The sequence below is a fragment of the Odontesthes bonariensis genome, chromosome 4 (assembly GCF_027942865.1).
Source record: "Odontesthes bonariensis isolate fOdoBon6 chromosome 4, fOdoBon6.hap1, whole genome shotgun sequence".
Taxonomy (NCBI): domain Eukaryota; kingdom Metazoa; phylum Chordata; class Actinopteri; order Atheriniformes; family Atherinopsidae; genus Odontesthes; species Odontesthes bonariensis.
Window position 1 is genome coordinate 6,555,794 of NC_134509.1, and position 25,348 is coordinate 6,581,141.

Consider the following 25,348-nt stretch of genomic DNA (forward strand, 5'->3'; position numbering starts at 1 on the left):
AAAAACTTCAACTTATGGTGTGACTGGTGGTGCCGCATCTTACTGGGCTGGATGAAAAGACTCCAGGAAATGCCTGCATCCGGTCAAGAAACAAGAGTATAAATGAGCAAAACAGCATGTGTGGTGCTGTAAATGCCACTGAAAGTCACACACAGTGCATTTGTACAGCCAAAGAACTTTAAAAAGAAATTTCCCTCTTGTATGATGATATGTGAGACATTATGTGGGCGACGCAACACTCGTACAGGTTTTTAGCCTTTTTTGTTGTTCTCTTTTTAATAGGGCTCAGGTCCACAAAAAGTGCACCACTGTGCTGCAGGACTTTCAAGGGATTTCCCAGCATCCAGCATTCCACTGGTAAGCATATTTAAACCTCAATCAAAAGACACAAGCACATCACGTCTTTGCATGTTGACATACGTGCATGCCCACAAACTCACGCTGCCTCTGCTTCATCCCTGATAAAGGCTTAATTTGTGTAATACAGTCTCATATCATTAAGTAATGAACACATTCACACAGCTTAATCCTGCTGGTGAGCTTGCACCTGAAAGCCTATGACCTACATAGGGACATGTGTCAAACGCATCCCACTTTTCTGCTTGACGGTGCATCATTAACCCACTTCTGCCTCTTCAGAATTATGGTCCCAGCTCACCTGAGGTTGCGTTGCCGCTCATGCAGAGCTTAAAGAAAAAGGTGCTCACTGAGCCACACACAAAAACATAGAACTCTGGCTACTATTTGATAGTTTGTTTCTTCCTCTTCTGCTTTGACTTTCCATCGACCCATGATTACACGCATACACACCTGTGCACCCACTCTCAGAGCGCGTGATGTCTTCCTGGATCAGAATGGTTTCCAGGGGTACAGAAGTGCACAGTGTCTACCATTTTAGCCACAGTGTTACTTCAGCCTCTGACACACACACAGCCCCTCCTTCTGTCCCCCTCGGACACACACTGGCTGTTTTCTGCACTCAGTCTCCTCTCCATCTCTCTCATATTCCCTCTTCCCACTCTGTTTTTGCCTATCCTCTTCTTCCTCTCACACATGCAGATGCACGCACACACACAGCCTCTCCTTCTCCCTCCTCCTCGCCTCATATCCAGTGGCAACTGCGCTGAGCAGGCAGCCTCACCAAGCCTGTGGATCCCGTCACTTGACTAATTAGCCTTGAAGTGCTGTTGAGGATCATCATATTTAGCTTAGCGACCTAGCGGCAGAGAGCAGACAGAGATAGACTAGTCTGGCTGGAGGCTGGGTGCCTGTTAGTGGACGAGCTCTCTATCTCTCTTTATTCACACTCAGTGCCGAAGGCTTTTGAGTGGCAGAGCAGCGGAAGTGGAGGCGGTTTTGCTTTGAAAGAAAAGAGAAGAGAAGGGAAGAAGAGAAAGAAGCGGCGCTGAGATCACAACCAAGCCACAGAATGGGACTTTGCTGCAGGAACAAATCCTCCTAGACTTCCAACCAGCGGTCACTGTGCATCAGCACTGCGTCCAGCACACAGAGATTTGAGGTGAGAAATTTTCAAACCCTTACTGGCCTGTTTTTTATTTTCATTATTTTTTTATCTCTGGTAATTTTTTTAAAACAGTGTGTATGTGTGTGTATGTATGTGTGTGTGTGTGTGTGTTTGAAAGAGACAGGTGAGAAGGGGAAGGAGAAAGACATCCCACTAAAGAATTCCTACTGTGCCACTCCGCAGGTTCAACAATGTGGGTCACAGTGATGCACAGCTGCACTCCCACCCACACATACACACACACATGTACGCACACACACACGCACACTTACACACACATATCTGCTGTATTGCATCACTCATTGGACTGAGATTCATATGCAGTGAATACTGAAATAATAGTCACTTCTGCAGTATATATGTTTGTATGTGTGCATACATTTGTGTATACATAAATGTACATAAATGTGTGTGTGTGTGTGCGGGTGCACCTGTGGATGTTGTGTTGCCGTGGTGCCAGTGCAAGGCTTAAGGATGCATATCATAGTGAGCAACATGGATAGCAACACAAGAGAAAATCAGTCATGGCAGCCTTAGGCTTGATTGCTTCACACTGCTTTGGACCATGAACACATTGAAGAAAACCTAAATACCTAAAAACCTAAACAGCTTCCTGAGTGTGTGTGTGGGGGGGTATGCTTGTGTATCTATTTATGAATAGAAACAATCCTTCTATCTCCTGCCATAAATTGTACAATGTGCTCCGTTTGTATTGAGTGTCTTGCATTTCCTTTCCCTTTAAAAACGCCTAACGCTGGGAAGTAGAGGCTTAGACTCAAATTGGAATACTGCGGTCATAGTAGGATTGTGTTTCCCCTGAGGCAGACGTAAACCATGGCATGGATATGTGACATAATTTTGTGTGTGTGCACATGTCACTAAACAAAGCACCTACCTGTGACACAGACTGTAGTGAGATTTTTTTTTTAAGGAAATCTATTGAAATATTGACAATTGTGTCCATAAACCCCATTGAAGTGTCATTGAAGGCACGGTGATGAAATGATGAAGCAGACCCAAATCTGCCAAGATTTATAAATGAATGATACATTTTTGTGGATGCCGTGGCAAAAATATTTGTGTGGTTTTTTTTTTCCTTCTTTCCACTAAGGATCTCTAAATCCCGCATGTTTGAATTGAAGTTGAAGGGATTACTCGGAAGCTTTGTGTGACTTTACAAACAGCTTCGCATCCTTCTGGAAGAATTTGACACATTTTTTTTTGCAGGAAATCTAACTTGCCGGTTCAGAATTCTCCCCAAGTTTGATTAAATGTAGTCAGCTAGAAATTTTCTGTTACATTAAACTGCTCCAGATGAGCGGAGATCTAAGTGAATTGGAATTTCTGAGAGTGTTTCATCATTAATTCTTTCTTTATTAATGCATATACTGTAATGCTCTCTTAAACATATTCCAGCAATATTCAACAGATGCCCCCCCCCCCATCATGCATTTCCACTTGGTGTAGTTATAATACAGGTGTTTTCAGTGTCTGTGGAAACAGAAATGAAGCATTCACCTGCTTCTTACTCTAATTTTATTCTATTTTTCCACAACATGGCTGATAGGTACTCAATAAAGGCACACATTGGACAATCCAACCTTGTGAAGTGGAGTCCTCCATTTCACCCATAACAACCATTGATCGAGGAACGGGCTGACAAGGCACCATCGGCCTTAAAGTCTGGGACATAATTGTTGTCAAGGAGATGAGGAATAGGTGCGATATCTGAGAGGAAAACCCACTCGCCCCCACACATGAGTGAATAAGTTATATTGAAGAAAGCTGAGGGCTTTTGCTTCCTGAGCGATAACATCAAGCCTTAAAGAAAAATGTATTTCCTATTTTAAGCATAATGGAAAAGCACCATGGTCTTTTGAGGCTGTTTAAACCTAAAAGAGCAGAGGCAGACATCATTTAGCGTCATTGCAGTCATTTGCATGTCAGACACCCCTGAGTGTCTCATAAGCTGCCCTTCTTACTCTAACTTTCCTCTTGCTCTCTCCTCCTCTTTGGGTTCTGAGGCTGTTTTTCATCAACTTCTACCTATGACACCCCCCATCATAATTATTTTCCGTTGCTGAGTCTGCTAGCTTTCACCCCTCCCTCCTCACATCTGAACGGCCTCCGAACGTCTGCATCATGACTTTATCTCTCTCTTATCCCTCTCCGTCAGGCTTTTGTTTTTGATCATCACTCCTCTGTTTCCACTCTAGTTCTCCTCCTTTCAGCCTCATTTCCCCCTCCATTCTTTTGATTGCCTGCCCGTGCCGGTTCGTGCTGTGTTTCTGTGCGTATACCTGCGTGTGTTTCTTTTTATGTATCATGCAGAGGGTATCTTTGTAGGCATCTCTGCATATTTGTGAGTGTGTTTGGTGTATGTGTACAAGTGTAGGTGTGCATAAAATCCTTTTTTATTATCATTATTATTATTTTCTCATCACATAAAACAAAAGGAATCCCTCTTTAAGTTTGTGCTGGGTTTTGTGTAGAAATATGGATCACAGAGGCCATCAACAGTGTTGAAAGTCTTCAGTATATCAATCGGTGGGTGTATCGCATAATATGCGTCAGGCTCAAAGTGTCCTCATTATGCTTTAAGAACTTGATCAGTCTGACACATGGTGCTACTGACTTTGAAGCTTAGATCCTGTGTAAGTGGTGCAACATTTTTGAATTTCTCCGGTATAATTTTTGAGCCGACACAGTGGAAGCAGGCGAAGCTTTGTTTTCAACCAGTTGGTAAAACAGTTTGATTACAAGATGGAGGTGTGACAACTAGGTAAAACCGTTGTTCAACTGTGTTTTACAAATTTTCAACATAATTTTCGACATCAATTATTCAAAGAGGAAATGCTGAGGCAGCAAAGCGTTTCAGATAACCTAATGTCTGAAAAGGGAAAGTGCTTTCAGGCTTTCTGTGAAGGACTTTTGATTGGACTTGTGCTTAAAAAGTGCTAAATCAAAGAGGACGGGTTCAGTTGGGTTTACTTTTTTTTGCACTTTATATATTTGTGTAGATTAATACCAAAATGATGCACTGATCATCCCTAACATTGTGACCACTGCAACCTGGCATCGAGCATAATGTATGAGGCAAAGCAAAGTATGGCCTATGTGGTCCTATCTAATAGAAGAGCAACTATGAATTGGTAAAAATCTTAACGCTGGTTCCAATACAGAGATGTACGATAGGCACGTCAGCATCAGAACTGGGAAATGGAATGGCAGTGCATTAGATAAAGGCTGCCAGGTCTGAGGAATCATTTTTCCATGTGCTTTTTTTTTTTTTTTTTTAGCTGAGGAATATATGGAACTAGGATACACTACGAGCAAAAGGAAAACAAGCAGTGGCCAGGGAATGCTTTGGGTAGTGTTCTGCTCAGAAAGTGGTCCTATTGTTTATTTGAATGCCCCTTTGACAAACACCACCTTGCTAAACATTGTACCAAGTACACCCACTCCCTGTGCATGCATGAGTTCTCTCTGGATACTCCGGCTTCTTCCCACCATCCAAAAACCTGTCGGGTTAATTGGTGATTCTGTATTGACCCTGGGAGTGAGTGGGAGCGTGCATGGCAGTTTATCCCGTTTGTCTCTGTGTAGTCCTGTGATGGACTGGCGACCTGTCCAGGCTGTACCCTGCCTCTCGCCCAATGAAGGGCTCCAGCCTCCCCGCGACCCCTAACTGGATTAAGCAGGTATAGAAAATGGATGTATGGATGGAATAGTTTGAAGAACACAACAAAAAGAGCAGCATCACTATTAACACGTGTCTGGCTTGATGCCAGATGCCATAGCATACCTTCAGAGGTCCAGTAGAGTCCACAGGTCAGGGCTATTGTGGAGGAAAAGGACAACCTACATGGTATAAGCTGGGTTGTCATAATATTATGTCATAATTTATCACTTGATTGTACTCTGTCTTAGGAATCGGAATCTCTTAGTAGCCACAAAATCAGCAAGTCCCAAGTGAGCATTTGAAGAACTACCAGGTTCCTGCATATCTGTTCCAACTTCAGTTTTCAGCTCAGGGGTTGCTGCTTGGGCAAACAAGGCCTTGGAGAAGCTTTATATATGTTCCTCTTTAGCTAGTATCACTGCACTTTACGCCAACCATATCAGCTCTGCTCAAACACAAGAGATGTAGTGAATGGATGCTTAACATTGACTTTTGTCTCCCACAGATGATTGATGGTCGGCTGTCGGCACAGAGGAGGCCAATGAGGAGCCTCCCTGAAGACGGAGGCCAGCAGAAAACCAGCACCTACATCGTGCCCTGCTTCCTCTTTGTCGAAGTGAGTTTGACCATTCACAACTCATTCAGATGAACAAATGTTCATCCTCTTTTGTGCTCAACCCACCTCACAACATCTGAGCCTATTTTTGTCTCTTTTTGTCTCTATAACTACGGAGCAAAATTGTGTGCAATGTAGGAGCAGCTGTGCACTTGTTGGAGATTTCCGAAAGAATTTTTATCACGCAAACTGATGGACACATGGAAGCACACTTTACAGCTTGTGAATGATATTTTCTTTTTCCTGCATGCCTTTCTTTTATCCTTTCATATGTTTCTCACGGCAGATTAACAACAATGAATGTCAGTTGCGTAACTGCACAAATTGGCAGCCTCTGTTCTGAATTTAGTGGCTCCCAAAGGGAGTGACTGATTTGGCTGAACTGTCACAAATAGGTAATTATCCCCAGTCCATGAATCACTCAGTGATAACATTCAGCAGGAGATTGAAAAGTGACCTTTTTGCTGATAAGCTTCTACTCCTCTCTGTCTTCCTGCAACTCCTCTTCCAGCCATGTAATCATGAAATGACCTGGTGGAGCGCCGATGGCCTCAGCTGCATTTCCAAATTAATTGCCCTAATTAAGAACGGAAGCCCAGGTAGCCCATGCCACTGCTAACACACGCCAAGTGTGCAAGTCCTCTGAGTTACAGCAGCGACAGCAGAATGAGCTGAATTGGCTTTTTCTTTTTTAAAGGAGGGAGGTGGGTGTAAAAGTAGTCCTTGCTTTTGAATGCTTTTGAAATCTTGATGAGGCTCTCTACAGGCAATTGAAATATTAAAGTTTAATTGTAGAGAAAATGGTGCCACAGAATTGCAAAACATCTGAAATGTAGGTTTTGCGATGGAGCATAAAGCTGTGGGGCCAACAAAAGCGCTGACGATACATGTGGAATTTTTTTCCTTTGTTGATACAATTTTAGGTAAACACTGATCTTGTGAAATTTGGTCTCATTCTTTACATACTTTTTTGTGCAAACTGCATTCTTCTTTGGTGCAGCTGCAGTGGTAAAACTAACTTCTTTCAACCTTACTCTAAGTGTCTTTGTGTTCATTTACAACATCCTCTTGAGATCATACTGTTGCTTCTTCATGCTTCATCCAACATGTGAATCGGACACTCTTACCACATAAACATTCTCTTCCCCGCACATCTGTTGCCTCTGCATCACTTTAAAGCACAATATCCCACAATCCCTGTAGGTTTACTCACAGCTTTGAACATACTTTTATTTAATTTTTTACATAGTGCTTCTTAACATCCTCTTGAGGACTTATTATAATGACTTCCCTGCTTTCTAATTTTCCATAGAGTGTGTATAGCATCTTTAGGCTAGTATCTGTCAGAGGTGTTCCTCCCCTCCTATAGTATTCTCTTTGATGGTCTCATGAGTACTGCCCAGCCACTCTTTTCGCACACGTTCTCAGTCTATTTTTCTTTAGCACTTATTCACTTGGGCAATAACATAATTTGCACCTTGAATCTTCCCATTATTCCCCCTTATTTCACATAAGGGGAAATATTTTACATAACCTCATGTCCTCCTCCCATCCGAAAGCCTGTCTCATTTCTGCTCAGCTTTTATCCAGCCTCATGTTTCCCCATTTTAAGTTTCTTTCCTTGTTTATGTTAGTTCAACTCGTATCACAAGCTGGAGGGTGACATGAACCTGGGATGGGAATTTCTTTGTCATCTTAATGACATCATATCTTAAGGCTTTGGTTTATGTTTGTATTACCTCAAACATGACCAGAGGTGGGATGATGTGGATCTGCTTTGACTTTAATCACTGCATATCCACCTGAATGAATCTGCATGCATTGCAGTAGTTTAATAAAGAGCATTTTCAAATTAAATTCCCCCTTCACTGCCGCTTGCTGTAGCATAGCTCCCCCCGGAGGGCTCTCTATCCTTTGTTGTTACATTAGCATCTCATTATGCATTTCTTTTCTTTTTAAATGCCTCATCTTATTCCTCTTCCTGTCTTGTGATCTTGTTGCTGATTCCCTTTCTCATACCTTTGTTGTCCTTACAGTGAGGCTCTATATTACTGTGTGCAACTCACTCTCTTTGGTCATTTTATCTGCTCGACAAAGGCCCTTTTTCTATCCCTCTACCTTTTCGTCCCTCAGTTCTCCACTCCTTTGATGCTGGCTTGTTTGCAATATCTGTATTAACCCATTTCACACTCTATTCAGTCTTTCTATGCTTAATTATTGTTTTTATTCCTCTACTAGATCAAAATGCCATTTTTAAATGTTAGAAGTGTACAAGTTTGCTTTTTTAACTGTGTGGGATAAAAACAGCATAATGGAGAACATAGAAGTCGTCCTCCCTCTCCTTCTCAGTGACTTTAACTGCCCTGCCGCTGTCACTCACTACTACAAAGCCACATAAGTGGCTGAGGATGTGTCTGACAGAGGAGCTGCCTCAAAGAATCCTATTTATCAAAGGTGACATATTCTGCCTTTTTATGCCCTTTTCAACAATTTGACACAATTTTCTGAGGTCTTATTGAGATGTAAAAGACACATTGGCTCTTGTCTCAGTCCTGTTTTTCACAGCTGTCCGTCAAGAGTCTGTTTCCGAGGGGTGGAGACTTAGCAAGTGCTCAACTCCGCCCACACTCCACCCTTCTGGTGAGGTCTGCGGCTTCACATTTCCGTGAGAAGCTGGATGCGAGCGGGCGGGGCTCAGACGTAGAGGCTTAGAAGATAAGGTGGAGTGAACTTGGCGAGTGACATAATTTTGAAATGAAAAAATCAGACTGGATCGTTGAATGAAGAACTTTCCATTTAACAGGAACTTAGAAAGAAATGGTTGTGTTTTTGGAGAGTTTTACACTTGCGGATCACCGCAAAACTTCGGTCTCTTCGGACACCCAAATATGTTTCTCCCAAGAACAGAAAAACGTAATTTGTCTATAATAGGTCATCTATATAATGAGTCATTCTAATTTGAATAGTTTCTGACTTGCTTAGAAACTTGCTTATAGGATGGAACGGTGAACTGTGTTTGCTGACAGCGATCCCATACCCCATTCAGTGATTTCCGTAACAGAATCCTGCCTGATTTTAATGCAGTGCCACCTGAGGTCCCGAAGATCACGGGCATCCAATATGGATTTTCATTCATGCTCCTTGTGGAATCTTTTGATGACATTTTGTACTGTAGATAATATAATATTTAAGTCTCTTTCCATTACTTCTGAGAGACTCTGCCTCTCTAAGATGCTCTTTTTACCCAGACACGTTACTGACCTGTTGCCAATTGACCTAATTAGTTGCAACATATTCCAGCTGTTCTTTTTTAGTACCGCTTACGTCTCCATCCATGGTAAATGGACTGTACTTGTATAGCGCTTTTCTAGTCTACCTGACCACTCAAAGCGCTTCTAACACTACATGCTAAATTCACCCATTCATACACACTCATGCAGCACGTCTACATCTATACACACTACGTGCTTTTATAATCATTCACACAAACATTCATACACCGACGGATTTATCGGTAGGCAACGTGGGGTTCAGTGTCTTGCCCAAGGACACTACAACATGTTGCCCATGGAAGCCGGAGTCGAACCACCGACCTGCCGATTGTTGGGCGACCGCTATTCCTCACCCGTCCATGTGTTGCCTCGTTAAGCAGTCACAAGTGGATCTTTGAATTTGCGTGGATCTCTTTTAGCTAAGTGTTTGCAACCACTATGTTTTACTGTGGTATCAGATGTAGCAGCATTAAGATATTAGAATTCTTACTATAAACCCTTAATGATTACAATGCAGCCACTAGGTTATGGCACAGAGCCTTGGCAGCGTATATGTGGGCTTTCCAGCTTCACTGCTCAGTCTCTCCTCTGCCAGCTCAAACAAGCTGAGCCTCCTCCTCTTCGTTCCTTCCTCCTGCCTCTTTGGCTGCTTCCTCCCTCTTTGGCTGAGCAAGTTCTGTAAAGTAAACAGACGGCTGAGCAGCAGACCGAATGATACTTCAGGTCTGCAGCTTATGCCGTCTCTGATGATACTCTCTGGCAGCTCATGAATACTTGCATCTATCATTTTCCCAACCTTCCAGAAGATATTTAGTCAATGTTTTTCTCATTAGCACTTCAACAAGTGTACTTATATCTTTCAAGACTTTAAGACTATGCATGTGCTTTTTAATTTGTGAATACTTTTAATTCTGCCACAACCAGGTCAGGTTTGTCATTACACAAAGTGATATTATTAATTGTAGCTTGCACGTTGGAACACGTAGATTCTGAATACAACTTTAAAACATTCACAGACATTTGTCTTTTCTTTGAAGCTCAATATTTGCTTCTTGCTATTCATGTAGGACTGTAGAAGTTTTTAGGTTTCAGTTCTTGTTTGGTTAGACTGTTCTTACAGTCTTTCAGAGTTTGTTTACGGGTGTTGCAATATTTAAGAAGTTGGATAAACTGATTCTCAAATCGGTAAGCTCTTTACTAGAAATAAAAATGGCATATTCAATATAAGCCATCTGCCATATTTCAAAAATCAGAAAAAAATGCTGAACCTGACCAGCATTCTAACTATGCAACTGCTGTACTTGAGATATTTACAGGCAGAGGGATTTCCACCACTTCATTCGTATTTTCCACAACAAATTGACACACAATATCCCAAAATGGCAAAGCCAAATAATAGTTTTGGAGAGTTGACTCCAGGACTACTTGTGGAGTTTTCCTCAAGTCAGTCCTCTTTTTTTTTTCTTGACACTATGCATCTGTTTCTTGTCATTTTGTAATGTAAATGCCTGAGATCCTGAGGAATCTGGAGCTTTTTAATCAGCTTTGCCCAATATTTCCTTGAATTTTTCTTCCCCTCTATCCTAACGATTCTCGCAGTAGTTATGCCAAAAAATATCCCTACACAATAATGTTTTCATCTCTATAGCCCCTTTCACACTGAGGAAGAACCCGCGTTTAATTCGCAAATTTAGTGTGTCCGCTGTTCCTTTCACACTGACGATCCGGGCTGGGGTGTCAACTCGATTCGCCATTCGACCCACGTCGGACCCTAGTCTTTTTGCCGAGCCAAATTTGATGTGAAAGCAATTGACGCGAGATGGACGTGGGCGTGGCGTGACGTGAGGAGTTTAAAAGACAGAATGGACAGCTGATCAGAACAACAGCGACAGGTGAGGACAAGTTTCACTTCAAGTTCTACTCTACAAGTTCGAGACATTTTGCAAGATGGCCAACTGGGGAGACAAGGAGGTCCGCGAGCTCCTCAGCCTCCGAGCACAGGACGTTATTTACCGCCACATGTAACATCTCCATGAACTGCATATACACTTGCGTGACCGAACAAACAGCCAGCAACAAAAACAAGTCCTCAAGGTGTCCCGCCATCGTTGGTTTGAAAAATTTGATGCAGACAGGTGTATTCATGCCTACCTCCGACGCATGGGTTGTGCCTACGTCATTGTACACGCCCAGCATTTTATGTGTTTCGTGTGACGCTCTGCCACTAGGCAACGCCCCCGGAACTCTGCTTCAGGCGGCACGGATCACCTAATACGCCAAGCTGTCACATTGCTCGACGCGGGATGAAGTGGCAATTTGGACCTGCGATGGTAGCGGATCTCAGTGTGAAAACAGCTTATGTTTGACTAAGGAGGTGGCATTCATGACTTGATTTCCATTGCCAGGTTTACCCCATAGATGTCTGGAACTGTGGCACTATAGTTAATGTTTGTTTCATCAGACCACTGGACTATGATTCTGATGCCTTAAGAGTCATTCAGGGGCATTTTGGCACTCTCAGCATGTCATGTGCCTTGTATTGCGTATTTGGACTCAGCCTTACTATTCTACCGTAAACGCCTTGTATTTAAAGTGTTGTACTGATTGTGTTGTCTTTCTTCCATTGTTCCATTAACACAAAAGAAACCTGGATCTCATTTATGCTAATCACCGGTTGCTTGGTTACCTGTCTGACCAAGACCTTTTGTCCTCTGAGCTCAGTTTGATTATTGATGACAGTTTTCATTTCAGAGGAAGGTTGCTATTCTTTTGGGTACTTTCAAGACTGCAGAAGTTTTCTTGTATCCTTCTCCAGATCTGTGCCTCAAAGTAATCCTGTCTCACAGGTTTACAGACGAACCTCATGGCTTGATTATTACTTTGCTACACATCATGCAGTCTGAGACCTTTTCATAGGTGTGTACTCACATAGTTGAGATCACTGTAATTAACTAGGAACCGGTGGACTGAAACAATTCGAAGACTATTGAGAGAAGAGGGAACCACCAGAAATCAATTGCTAGCCTCTTAACAAAAGGTATACTTATTTATACTTATTTAAAATGTTTGTAGACTGAAAAGAAGGAAATTAGAATAATCAATCTATTTTAAAGCAACACCAGAGAAATTTGTGAACCTTAAAACTATGAACCTCTGACTCATTTTGAAGTACACTTACCTTTTTTATGCACATTCCCTGGCCTGAAACTGTCCTCGGGGCCGAGATACCACAATTCCCGACTTTGGTTTCCAGCCCTGCACCACGCTGTTTTGTTTTACGACTGCTTGACGTTTTTGTGGCCTCTTCAACATGACAACAAATTCATGTGTATGGCTGTACATGCGGGCTGCATGGTGGAGTGGTGGTTAGCACCGTCGCCTCACGAGAGGCAAGAGGGGTTCCTGGTTCAAATCCTGGCTGCGGCCTTTACTCTCCCCGTGTATGCGTGGGTTCTCTCCGAGTACTCCGGCTTCCTCCCACCGCCCAAAAACATGCATGTTAAGTTAATTGGTTACTCTAAATTGACCCTAGGAGTGTGTGTCAGTGGATGGTTGTTTTGTCTCTGTGTGGCCCTGTGATGGACTGGTGAATTGTCCAGGGTGAACCCTGCCTCTCACCCAATGACAGCTGGGATAGGCTCCACCCCCTCGCGACCCTGAGTTGGATTAAGTGGGTATAGAAAATGGATGGATGGCTGTACATGCGCAGGGCTCACTTGGAGATTTGTTTATATATATCACAGTGGTGTTGCATTACACAGCTGTTTGGGTAGCTGAAGAGTAAAACAAATTCTCTAGAGATGCTTTAAGGTGAGATAAGCAAGAAATATAACACAATTTGGAAAGGTGTGGGGAAATTCTCAACATAAGAAATAAATATCATTTTTAGAGGGGATGGTTGTTCTTACTCTCGCAGAGTTCTCTACAACAAAGGCCCTTCTTTTCTGCATGGACCCGTTTTATCCAGATTTCCCTACTGGATTTGACTCAGCCTCAGTACATCTTTTGCCCTCAGGCAACACATTTGTTGGATTTGTTCAATCTTTTTTTATTTTCTTTTTATCCAAACAACTTTATTTGCACCAAGATGCTCCACCCAAATGGTGCTCACAGTTTCTCTGGGTTAGAAGCAACAGGCATTTAGTCTTCATTCTCTTACATGCCTTGCTGCACCTCCATATATATTTAAAGTAACATGTACCCCTTGCTGTATCTTGATGGAGAAGCAGCTCTCATCAACACATAGGAAAGCCAGCAAAGGTGCATTTAAAATAATTCAGTTTCCACGTTTCTGATTACCGCTTAATAGAATATCGCACCGATACATTCTTTGGCATCAGCTTTTGTGTTCACTTCATAAAAAAATGCTTTCACTGATTCCTTTTGTTTCCGTTGCTCCTTAAGACACAACCCCAACAAGACAGTAACAATTCATTTTCTCATTATTGTCTTCCCTAGTTTCCTCCTCATTATCTCTCAGACTCCATGAAGAGCACCTGCCTGCTTCTCTGCTGCACTGGGATCTCTCAATATTATGGGAAGATGTTTGAAACCTTTGTTAGATGCACTGCTTCCAAACGTACATCTCGCTTAAGGGAAGGAGGACATGGATGGAAATACTACAGTTTCTTAAAATACTACAGTTTCATATCTTCTGAAAGTATTAAATAGAGCATCTGCATGTATCTGAGCAGTAGTGTCAAGGACAGATTATCTTAGCAGAATAAGAAACATATGTTCCTCTCTAAGATAAAATAGCTTATCTGCGATTTAATCTTCCCTCTCTGTTGCTTCTTTCTGAGCTACATGCAATTATATGGTTGAGAACTGCAATCTAATTATATGAGCTGGCCATGCTGAATCATAATTCAGAATAAGGCCAGCTAAATGCTTTAATTTTATGCTTCTCCTGCTTAAGGATGTCATTTGAAAAGAGGCAATCCCTTAGAAAATAGGAATATATATCAAACACTTGTTTATTTAAAAATAATTAATAGATTCTAGTATATGTTTATATTCATGAGCAGAGAGCTTTGGAATAAACACCATTAATTGCACGGTAGGGTTTTATTCTTAGTTCTTGCTTGTGTGTGTTAGCCCGCAACTGCTTTTATTCCTCCCTGTTTAAAAGATGTGGGGGCATGTGTGCTTGAGGACTGAGAATGTTGTAGAACTGGCTGATTGTTCTTTGGTGTGTAGCATTTAATTGTTCCATACGGACATGTAATTCTCTGACACAAGGAATTCTGCATGCATCTGTTTGCTTTAAAAGGAAGGGAGAGGTGAAAGGATAAAATAATGGGTGAGGGGAGTCGGGGGCTGACACAGATGCTAAAGATCCACAGAGACTAAATGTGGACGGGGGAGAAAAATTAGAGACACGTGACAAGTGGAGACGGTGAAGTGACAATGAGGAGAAGATGCAGAGCGTGGGTTTGAAAGTGACTGAGGAAAGATCATTTTCTCAGATAATTAATAAACAAAAAAAAAGAATAAACATGGCAGGGTGATCAAATAAACCCACGAGATGGGCAAACAAAGGAAGCTGAGAGAGAATCTTAGGAAACAAGGGAGTCCATGTTGGCTGACACGAGTATGGATTTGATCCCCTCCACCACTTAAACGCACACACACACACACACACACTCCCCACCCCCTTCCTTTGCCCCCCACAATTTGTGTGTTACTTTTCCCTCCACCTCACCCTCTTAACGTCTCATACATCCTCATTTGCTCTCCTGTACTTCCTATCAGCCAGTTCTTTCCTTCGCTCTTTGTTTTATTTCCCAGTTGCACTCTCAGCTTTGCCCTCCATGTTCTGTCATATAATCATGTCTCATTAGCTGTTTTATCCGCCTGTTTATCTTCTATCGCTTTCCCTCTGCTACCTCTCCCAGTACTCTCTTTAAGGCTCTACCCCTCTGGCTTGTTCACTGTTTTCTGTCGAATCAATCTCCTCTTGCTCAGTGCGTTGTAATGCAATGCAGTGACACCAGGCGGCAGCCAAGCCTATTCATTTGCCATTCATCCATGTTGATTCAATGGTGTTCAGTGAGAATTTCGCCTTTGCAGACTAAAGCAGTTATTTGTGATTCATTGGGATGAATATGTGGGGAGAGACTATAATGCCAATGATTTTGTTCCTCAACACCAAGCAGGTTTTGTTACTGTGATAGCAAAATATTAAGAAAAATAAATAAATCAGACCCCTATTAAACCATCTGCTGACAATCTGTGGGATACAATCTTGGCTGTGGTGAAATATTTAGATGCTATAATCACTTGAAATTATGAGCTCATCCAGAAACCCAATTAGACAAAAAGAAGAAGAGTTGCAGCCTCATCTCGGGTTATATCGGGATTTTTTTTTAAATTTTTTAGTGCTAAACATAGTGAGGGTAGTGTTTGTGAAAAACACGTGAAACCAGACACCAATAATGAAAGCTGATGCCAGTTTGTTTGACAGATTTGTGAAGATTCATAGTAGCATTCACTTTGAAGCTGTTGCTGATACATTAAAACCACATTAGCTTGATGAGTTTTTTAGTCTTGCATTCAGAAATGAAAGTGGGATTTTAAGAGTGATTTTTGGGATTTTTTTTTTTTGTTTGTTTTGTTTTGTTATTCTTCCCATTCATAAGCTTTGGGTTTGCAGACTAACAGAGGAAACCCTGACTTCAGTGCAGTCCTAATACAAGATTTAATTCTGTGTCAACAAATATTGAACACAGGCAGCATGGAGGAAGACATTATTGCATAATATCAATCAGTCAATCAATCAAACTTTATTTATATAGCCCTTTACAATAGCCAACTGGTACTCAAAGTGCTTTACAACAGGATAAAAACAACAATACCTAAAACAAAACATAAAACACGATTCAGAAATGGTAAAAGTGCTAAAAATGCTGCAGGGCATTAAACGCCTTCCACAAGTGCAATAAAATGAATTGAATAAAATTTGTATAAAATTAAGATAATTAAAAAAGAGCAGATAGAATGGATGCATAGTGGCCCTAATCAGAGTTCGAACGCCAGTCTAAAAAGGTGGGTCTTAAGCTTTGATTTAAAAAGGCCGAGATCAATGATGGTGCGGATATCAGGGGGCAGTTTGTTCCACAGTCTGGGAGCAGCAATGGCAAAGGAATGATCACCCCACTGCTTAGATCTCACAAATATTCCTTTATTTTCCATGCATGCTTCATTCTGTTCTGATTTGCAGAGGGGCTTTTATCAGACGAGGCAGATACACTTTGGATAGATCACCAGTGCATTAATGAGTCAATTTAGAATGATCAACTAACCTCAGATGAATGCTACGTGGGCGGAAGCTAGAGTACCTGAAGAAAATCCCTTTAGAGAGGCCCCAGTCAAGACTCAAACTGAGTAACTGATATGGGTAAAGCTTTAAATCAATCTCCCTATATCATTTATCTCTTCCCATTAAATGTATCGGACATTTTAGAAGCAAAATGAAGCAGCCTGAGCGGTGTGACATTCCTGGTCTGCCAGCAGGGTGCTGTCATCTCAACACCAGCCTCCATCCACGCATTCTCACCCTCTGTAAACATGTTTGACTTTATCAGTTGACTTTTCTGCCATCTGGCTGCTCCACACAGTCCAAGGGTGGACATGCACCACTTATGTACAAGCTCAGAGTTTTGCCTCAGGAGAGATTAGTGATGCCCACTTTATTTTCACCTCCCTGTATACCCATAAGTCTCTCTTATTGTCACATTTTATCGTCCTCAAAATCGTTTTTGTGTCGAAGATTTTACTCAGTTTCTGCCACACGAGTCCCATGTTGGTCTCTTTGATTTCTTGCTTTTGCTACCTTTGAACCTCAGAGGTATAAACTTTAAGTCTCCATTACATGGTTCGATGAGTGCTTTTAGTTGGAAGTGGGACATTTTCTTTAATCTTTGTTACGCTAGAGACTTTGGTTTAATCCTGTGGCTAAATCTATGCTGACAGTAAATTAGAGTTTGATCAAAATGGGTTTTATCCCGCATTTGTCACCCCTGCTGGTAAAATTACCCCACATCCTCAAGCGAAAAGATGCCAACACTAAATCTATGCTAAAGCCATGCTGTGATATTTGCTGCTTGATATATATGCAATTCTTGTCCCCCGAGACTATGTTTAGGCCCTGATTCCTGCAGTGGGCAGAATAAAGACCCTGGTTCCTGCGGTCAGAATGCAGCTTATTTTATAAAGCTCCCCCATTCCTAACAGTGCACCTATTTATCTGAGACCAAACTCTTTCCTAAGACTAGTTTTCGTTTCTTTAAAAATTACTTATGCTTTTTGTGGATGAAAAACTATGATGTTGTCCAGATGTGAGTGCCATCAAACACTGTTTCGTTCCAGAGAGCTCTCACATTCTGCACGTTTTCTCATTTAGTTCAATCAATTCCAACAAATGTGTTGATTTTTGATCAGAGTTTCTTTTGTTTTAAAGTCTGTCCCGCAAGCCAGATCTCCCAAATAGTCCTAAGATTTGGACTGAGCTGCAAGTTAACTTGGAGTCAATCTGGACCAGACGGAGCAGGTCAAATCTGGTCTAAATGTTGGCATTATAGAATAAATATGTTTTGATACTCACTTACCGGTACAGCAGAAAAGGTAATTGAATTAATATTGTGAAATAGGCTCCTCTTGAATTGAACAGAACATCTTCTCTTTTTCGTTTTGCATTAGCACCTGAATGTGGCCTTTTACTGGCCTCAGATGGTGCACATTTTGATGGAAAAGTAAAGCTGAAATCAATTTCCAGTGGCTGTGGGAACATGTGTTTGTGTGACAATCAAAAAGAAAGTATCTGGAGTATCTGAGAACACTGCAGACAAACAGAAGGGGCTTGTAATGTAAATGAGTTCTCATCTGTGTGAAAGATGCTTTCATTTTATGTAAATTAATATATTCCAAGGTGACTTGTGCTGCAGTGCCTTGATGATGATTAGAAAACGATGAACTTGAAGTTGCTTTGACCTCTGTGGATGTTTAGAAACGGGCTAAAGTTTGACATTTCAAGCCTGCAATGAGTAAGGAAGCAGATTTATTTCCTGTTTTTATCAATTAAAAAGGTAAATAACTCTAAACACTCAACTAAAAACGTTGTGTTTTTGTGGAACTGAAAGATATCATGGTGGTTATCTAACATACAGTGTTATATTAAATCTTCCTGGAATGTGTTTCTTTAAATGTTTGTTGAAACTTCAATGGGTGTTTGTAGCTGCACCATCGTTCTCTTCCTCCCACCTCTCTGCACCTCCCTCCCTCGAGCCTTCTGTAGCTCAGGCAGAAGAGAAAACTGGATGGTGGAGAGAAACGTTCACCACAGCATGCCTGTGTCAGAGTTCCTCATCGGATATGGGAACGCACCCACATGCCTACAAACATACTCAAACGCGCTGCACATGGAAACACACCTACGCGCTTAAAAACAGAAAAGCAAAGCTCGTGCAAAGGAGCGAAAACTGGATTTTGCTTGAAGGGCCTGATATGTTGTCACTGGCTTTACTGTCCCACCAGTGCGATGCTGACTTTTCTGTGGACCTTTAGTGTAACGATGAATCCCGTAAACAGACACCTGTAGATACATTTGGGCCATTTCCATTGAGAGGGAACAGTTTAATCACTCACTGAATTTCAGAAACTACGAAGCAAAGGCAGTGAGCCAGTCTTCTAATGAAAAAAGCCTAAAATATGTCACCCTTTTTTTACAGTGTTCACGATCTCTTTTCGCGGTGTAATGGAGCTGGAAAGTGTTACACGGAGCGTGTTCACCCCTTCTTCTCGTTATAGCATTTATTCATGTTGGTATGTTGCCACTTTATTGAAGGGGATTTTTTTTGTGTGATTTTGCAACCTTTCAGCCATCTGTTACTGTGAAACCTCTACTGTTTGGTGCTGTAAAACCCACTGATTAATCCTTTTCGCATCCATTTTATTCAAATAAATGAATTAAAATCAATAGGAACAGATGATAACCAGCCACGGACAGAACGCTAAACTGCATACACTGTTGGCTGCTATTTCGCAGGTTTTGGATTCAACTTAAACACCTTTGGATTTGGATGTAGTTTAAATGATATAAAACACAAAAAGAAAGTAATGAATAGCTTTGGGAAACATCCTTATTAGTGTAGTTGCTGACATTGTAGACCGCAGGAAGCCCCTGCATCTTGCAGCTGGGGCCTTATTGTTGAATGTCATGCAGAAGATCCAAGATCGACTACCTGACTCAGGATTCGTCGATCCCGGTTACACGAATACGTTTTGTTGTTTCTCTTTGAACCCACTCGAACATTTGATTTGTATAGCTGGTTTATGAATAGGATTTATACGTCATCGTTGAAAACCATCATCAGGATGTCTAAGACTGGAGGCATAAAGAAAAAGGAAGCTGGGGAACCATCGGAAATAAATGCTTTCATGGTGGATTTCCTGATATAATGCAGCCAAAATCTGTTATTGAACCCTGTTTACAGCGAATAAACCAGCTCATGGATAAATTTGCTTCCTGTATCAACCAGTCTAAATACAGTTTAGAACAAATCTAGGCTTGTGCCAAATCAATTATTTAATCCTGCTAAAAATAACTACCGCTCCACTTATAACACCAAGATTTTGTGAGAACACAAATCATTCAGCCTGAATTATCATATGTCAGTTGTTTCAATCAAAATATAAAAAGATATATTTTGTCTCTGATTTAGAAAACTGTCTTGAAGTAAACAGTCGCGTTGGTCTAATGAAGCTACGCTTACCATGGTGTACCCATATCTGTGTTTTGATATTAACAAAAAAAGGTACTTAAATCAGTATAGTTGACAGAGCAAAGCGTTTCCACACAACAGAAGTGATCCACTGACAAACCTCTGCAATGATCTGCTTGAGAAGTGACCTGAACTCAGCTTGCATGCATTTAATGATTCAATCGGGTATTTTAAACCAACCCACGGCATGATGTTTTTCTTAAACTTCAGCAGGTCTGGTCCCCAAAACGAACCAAAAAGTAACTGACGAAGAAAGATCAAACACAAAAGCTACACAAAAGTGTGACAGTACCAGTGGTGTAAAGCAGAAATTCCCAGCCTTTTTCACTAGCATTGTATCTGTGAAACAAAAAAGCTTGAACCCCTTCCAGCCACAAATCCTGCACATGCATGTGCTCAGGCATGGTGCACTCACGCTCCAGACTGCACACCTTTCCAGAACAGTCACATTTTTTTTTTCATGACAAAACTAATGGCCACCTTGAGCTTGTATAACTCTGGCCATAGATGAAATGTCAGGTGTTGTGTTTGGGAAAGCCTGTTATGGACTTTTTTTCCTTTCTTTTTAGTGACAAGGTGCTCCGACAGGTATTTACAGAGTGTGGGTATCTAGTGATGAATAGTTGAATAACCTGAAACAGTTTGTTTGGCCAGTGTAGGTACAAGTATCAAAAACCTCTGGCATATGTTCTTCTGGAAACATGTCTTTGATGTTTACCCAGCTTGAAGCTTAGTGCCACATCACAGTTGAAGTACTCAGTGTCCTCAAGGCTAGAAATGTAGAGGTCTAACACTCGTAATTCCTTTGATAAATCGCCAACGTCAACATCAGCGAAATAAGACTGCCAAGCAAATTGTTGACGAGTTGGTATGTGTAGATGCACGCACTGAGCCAGTGGAAGTCGTTGTAGCTCCCAGTGTGACGTCTTTTCAACTCTCCAATTAGTGCATGCAGAGCATCGTTTCACCGCATGTTGTTTGATTCGAGGCCCAGCATCAGCTCGTTGGTCTCATTGTAGCGGGTGAATATGCCTGCTTTATGCCATTTTAAAATCCATCAGTCAGCAAGGCTGCATAGTTGTAGATTGCACTATTTCAACAACTTTTTTTCCTGCAACTTCAAAAAATACACTAGTGCTCGTACATGCAATAACAACAGTGTTTGAAGTGGTTCATGCTCACGCAGGCGTTTGACGAAGCAGGAAAATACGCAAGTTTTATTTATTTTTTTCATGTGTAAATCTAATGTTGCAACCTAGTTAAAACTACGCGGACCCCCTGTGATCTTGTGCACCACCCTTAGGGGGGCACGGACCCCTGGTTGGGATGCTCTGTTACAAACGATACAAACGTATGTGTTTTATTCTATAAAAGCCCTTCCAGCTACCAGATTGGTTGTTTTTATATTAATGTATATGCTAATGTATATGACAACAATGCACGTTAAAAAGTATTAATACATAGTTTTCTTGGTTTAGTTGATATCTCTGCTATACAATATGTACATTTTTTTACCGTTACATTCAGTATTGGGTAATGTTACTGTTGAATTTAATTAGTTACGCTGCAGGATTACCACTATCAAAAATTAAAGTGCTATTAAGCTTCAAGATGACTTAAAGTACTTTTGCTTTTCCAAATATAAACATGAAAATGAATGCTTTGCCCCATCAGCCTGTCATCAAGTTCTGCTAAAGCCTTGTCAAATGAATTTATTTGAATAGGGTGTGTTGAGGAGGGGAAACATCTAAAACATGCTTGGCAGTGAGTCTGGAGGACCAGGTTGGTTGATCACTGGTCTATCTGAAGCTCTTTGGGCACATAACAGGAATGACAGCAACGATATCCCTTTTACAAAACTTAATTAAAGAATATGTTTACAAATAAACATCCTTACATGGACTTGTTGGTTATATAACTATGTCTACTCACTTGCTCATTCACCGTCACCGTGAATGTTTGTGTGAGTTGTATTAGAATGCTTGCGGAAACGATCAAAATGTCGGTCTTTACCCGCAGAGACCAGACACTGCTTCTGCATGTTTTGTATTTGACAGATGCTGCATGCTGTTAGGAATAATGTGCTCATCTCTCCCTTCCCGCTAAGACAATCTAGTAATTTCCATGTTTTGCTTACTGACTCATTTTAACTATTTTGGATGCTCACGGCTGAGCTTTTACAGGAGCTTTTGTTTCACATTTAGAGACCTTATTCACAGCAGATGAGCTACCAGAGCAGGAAAACACTGGAAGGGGGCATCACACCAATTTAAAAAAAGTTATCAGTTATAGTTTTCAATTCAACCCCTAACATGAGATCTGCTTTGGTCATAGGAGAAACGAGTGAATAGCCACTTTTTTCATTTGACAGAAGTCGTTGTAATGTTGTAACTGATATGTCTCAGATATAGGCAATGAAATAACATTTCACTGAGCTATAATAAAGCATGCATTTAATGCAACCTTTTTAGGTCAAATAGATGTTGAATATCAGTCGCCAAACTGCAATTTCATCCCCGTCTCGCTGTCCCTGCAACTGTCGACCTGCCATCAGAGGCTCCTCATGTTTTGCCACTGATAAATGTGTCCTTCACATACAATGGAAGTTCATGTGGTAAACATTCAGGCTGCAGATTATGATTAAACTAATCAGCCGCTTGCTATATTTAAACTGGCTTTCCTTTTCTTTTTTTTTTTATTCGTAATTTTAGTCCACTCTCAGGGGACAAATGGAGGTTGCTCAAACCTCCAGTTTTTGGCTACAGATTAAGAGAAGCTTACATTATGGTTGTTTGCTTTTCTCTACAGAACCAGGCAAAGACATCAGTGGGCTGTTTAATAGAGTAGAAATGAATAATTAGTACTCATGCATCTGTTTCGTCTGTGCAGAATAGCGTGATTTTTTTAAAATACTTTTGATTCTTACCATCCCCTCCTCCCCTCTCTCACACATACAAACTCATGAATTGCTAATGCTATTATTTATTTTTGAACCGTTATGAGGATCATATTTTATGCTTCATGGCTTGTGCTTTTCATACAGCAGAAATTTTATAAATGTCAGAACAGCCCTGACGTAAGTTATGCATAGATCCACACAGACAAATATAATTCCTCTTGTCTTATTCCATCTGCTCTTCGATGGTCTTTTTTTCCTCTTTCTCTCATCTTACCCATCTGTGCCCCCCCCCATCCTTTTTCAGTTCCCGTTCTGTTCCTCCTCAAAGAATTAATTCTTTTTTTTTGGCTCCATTTGTTTCTCTCTCCTCCTACTGAATACTTGACACTGCTGAAGGGAACCTATCAGTCTGCTTTCGTATCTCCTCTGTAGCTTTCTCCTTGTTTGTTTCCCTCCGTCTATCCTCTCCTCCCTCCCTCCCCAATTCCCTGCCTCTCACTCTCAGACTCTTCCCTCACCATCTCTCCATGCACAAATGGCTCACTTTACACATTATGGGAGCATCCATCCTTTTTCTCTGTGACTATTTCCAATTTTTTTTTCTTTTAAACTGTGTTCATCTCTCTCTTGGTTTTCTTTTCCCCGCTGCCTTTTCTTTCCAACTCCTGTGGATCCGATCCTAAAGCTGCAACCAATATGTTTTATTTCCAGCTGGTCATCATGGCAGGGACCGTTCTGTTGGCATATTACTTTGAGTACACGGACACGTTCCCCGTGCACATCCAGGGCTTCTTCTGTTTTGACAAAGCCTACTCCAAGCCGTACCCAGGACCAGAGGACAACAGCAAAGCGGCGCCTGTTCTTGTCTACTCCCTCGTCACCGCCATCCCCACTGTGACGGTGAGTCTGTGTGCAACTTCCACAGGTGCTCATCACACACTCACACACAGACGCACATCTGTGTTCATGCTTGCACACGTGAGACATGCACTCACGGGTAGATTATTCTCATCTGTGGATTGAATGAGAGGAGATGTGTGTAGGTGTGCGTCCTCGTGGTCTCGCGGCTCTGTTTGTGTGGATGCCTTCTCTGTAATAACCATGGCAACGGGCACTATATTTGTCCTCCATAAAGCAGTCGGTGATAGCTACAGCACTCAGAGAGTCTGTCCTTATTTCAAAATGCACGCTGTAAGCACAGAATAAAACATCACTTCTGAATGGCTTGCATGTTCTTGCAGACGAGGCACAGTTTCATTATTTTCCCCACACTTGAGACTTAAAAATGCACAGGAAGTGTCTTTAAAAATTAAACATCTATGCAGAATTGTGAAATGTAGGTCACAATGCAGGGGATTTTACATTAATATTTAACCGTTTTAATTTATGCATTTTTTTTAACGTCACTAAATCACTTTCCGATGAGAATGACTGTTGTTATTACGCTGAAAACACTGAATTCCATCAGAGAAGCGGCCCCGACTCATCAGTACAGCAGGATGTTGCTAATAATGAAACATAGCTTCATGTCATCATCAAAGCTCTGCTTCCATGACTTCTCCCTTGACCCCCGGGGCTTGTTTCTTTGATGTCATACAGTTAAGTAGCATTACAACATGTCTGCCCTTGAGACACACATTTGGGCAGCACCATGTATCACAAGCACACTCACATAACCTCACATACAGGCAGTCCTGGGTTACTTGCTGCTGTGGCAGTTTCTAATTGCTGCAAAAACGCCTGTTTTACTCACGTATGTGCAAAGATTTTCAATAGCTGTAGAAAAACTATATTAACGTGTGTGCATTTTGTCCATTCTTTAAGTTGCACATAGTTTTGAACACACACATGACAGATGCACATGTGTATGTCATACTGGTTTATGTGTGTGTGTGTGTGGGGGGGGTATTTTTGGAGTGCAGCATGCGCTCAAATGGTTGGAGTTGGTGGGAGCTGCGCAAAGTAGGATCCGACTAGTGCGATTTTGCCTGTAGGGTTAACCCAATTTCTTTTTTAAGTCGGAGCATCTGTGTTCTCTCTTGCTCCAAAATGCTGCTTCGTCCCATGAGTCTTTGTTCAGACAGAACAAAAAGGCAGATATTTCGTGAACATTTCTTCCAGTTTTGACTCAAGACTTGAAACCGCAGTCAGAAAATCGGTGAGCTCTTGAACTGATGGCACATCTCCCGTTGTGGCAGCTTGAGCTGATTTTTAAACTTATCAGAAACTCAGGAGGTTTTTTATCTTTTTCCATTTCTTTTATCTTAGTAATAAACCCTCTCTGTTTTGCTGTCATTTGTATGATGATGGAAGGCATAGATATTTAGCAATAAACTAATATACAAGCTGTAGACTACTTTTTCTCAATTGTATATGGGTTTTTATTTTTTTTTCATTTGGTTGGTCAGTTTACGTCAAGCTGATGCAACTTACCCTCCAACTTTTGCCCAACACTGGGCAAATTTAGCCAGAGGAACAGAAAAAACCTTCTGAAGTGCTTTTGTGTAAATGCTTTAATTTCTGCCTTATTTTCCTTTGAGTCAAAGAATTAAAAGGGCCACATTTTTGCCCAC

At 41.4% G+C, this 25,348-nt stretch overlaps 1 protein-coding gene across 6 annotated transcripts in view; it reads left to right on the top strand.

The window, feature by feature from the left end:
- Nucleotides 1–1,012: 1,012 nt before the first annotated feature.
- LOC142378314 (phospholipid phosphatase-related protein type 5-like) overlaps nucleotides 1,013–25,348 on the top strand; it is a 48,742-nt gene continuing 24,406 nt past the window's right edge. For 2 of the 6 annotated variants that reach the window (XM_075462658.1, XM_075462659.1), the window contains exon 1: nucleotides 23,157–23,675. In XM_075462658.1, the coding sequence (XP_075318773.1) occupies nucleotides 23,472–23,675 (204 nt within the window). In that variant the 5' untranslated portion in view covers nucleotides 23,157–23,471. Of the gene's footprint in view, nucleotides 1,520–1,645; nucleotides 1,719–5,712; nucleotides 5,824–23,156; nucleotides 23,676–25,348 lie in introns of those variants that run through there. The other 4 variants (XM_075462655.1, XM_075462656.1, XM_075462657.1 and 1 more) reach the window with 4 other exon arrangements.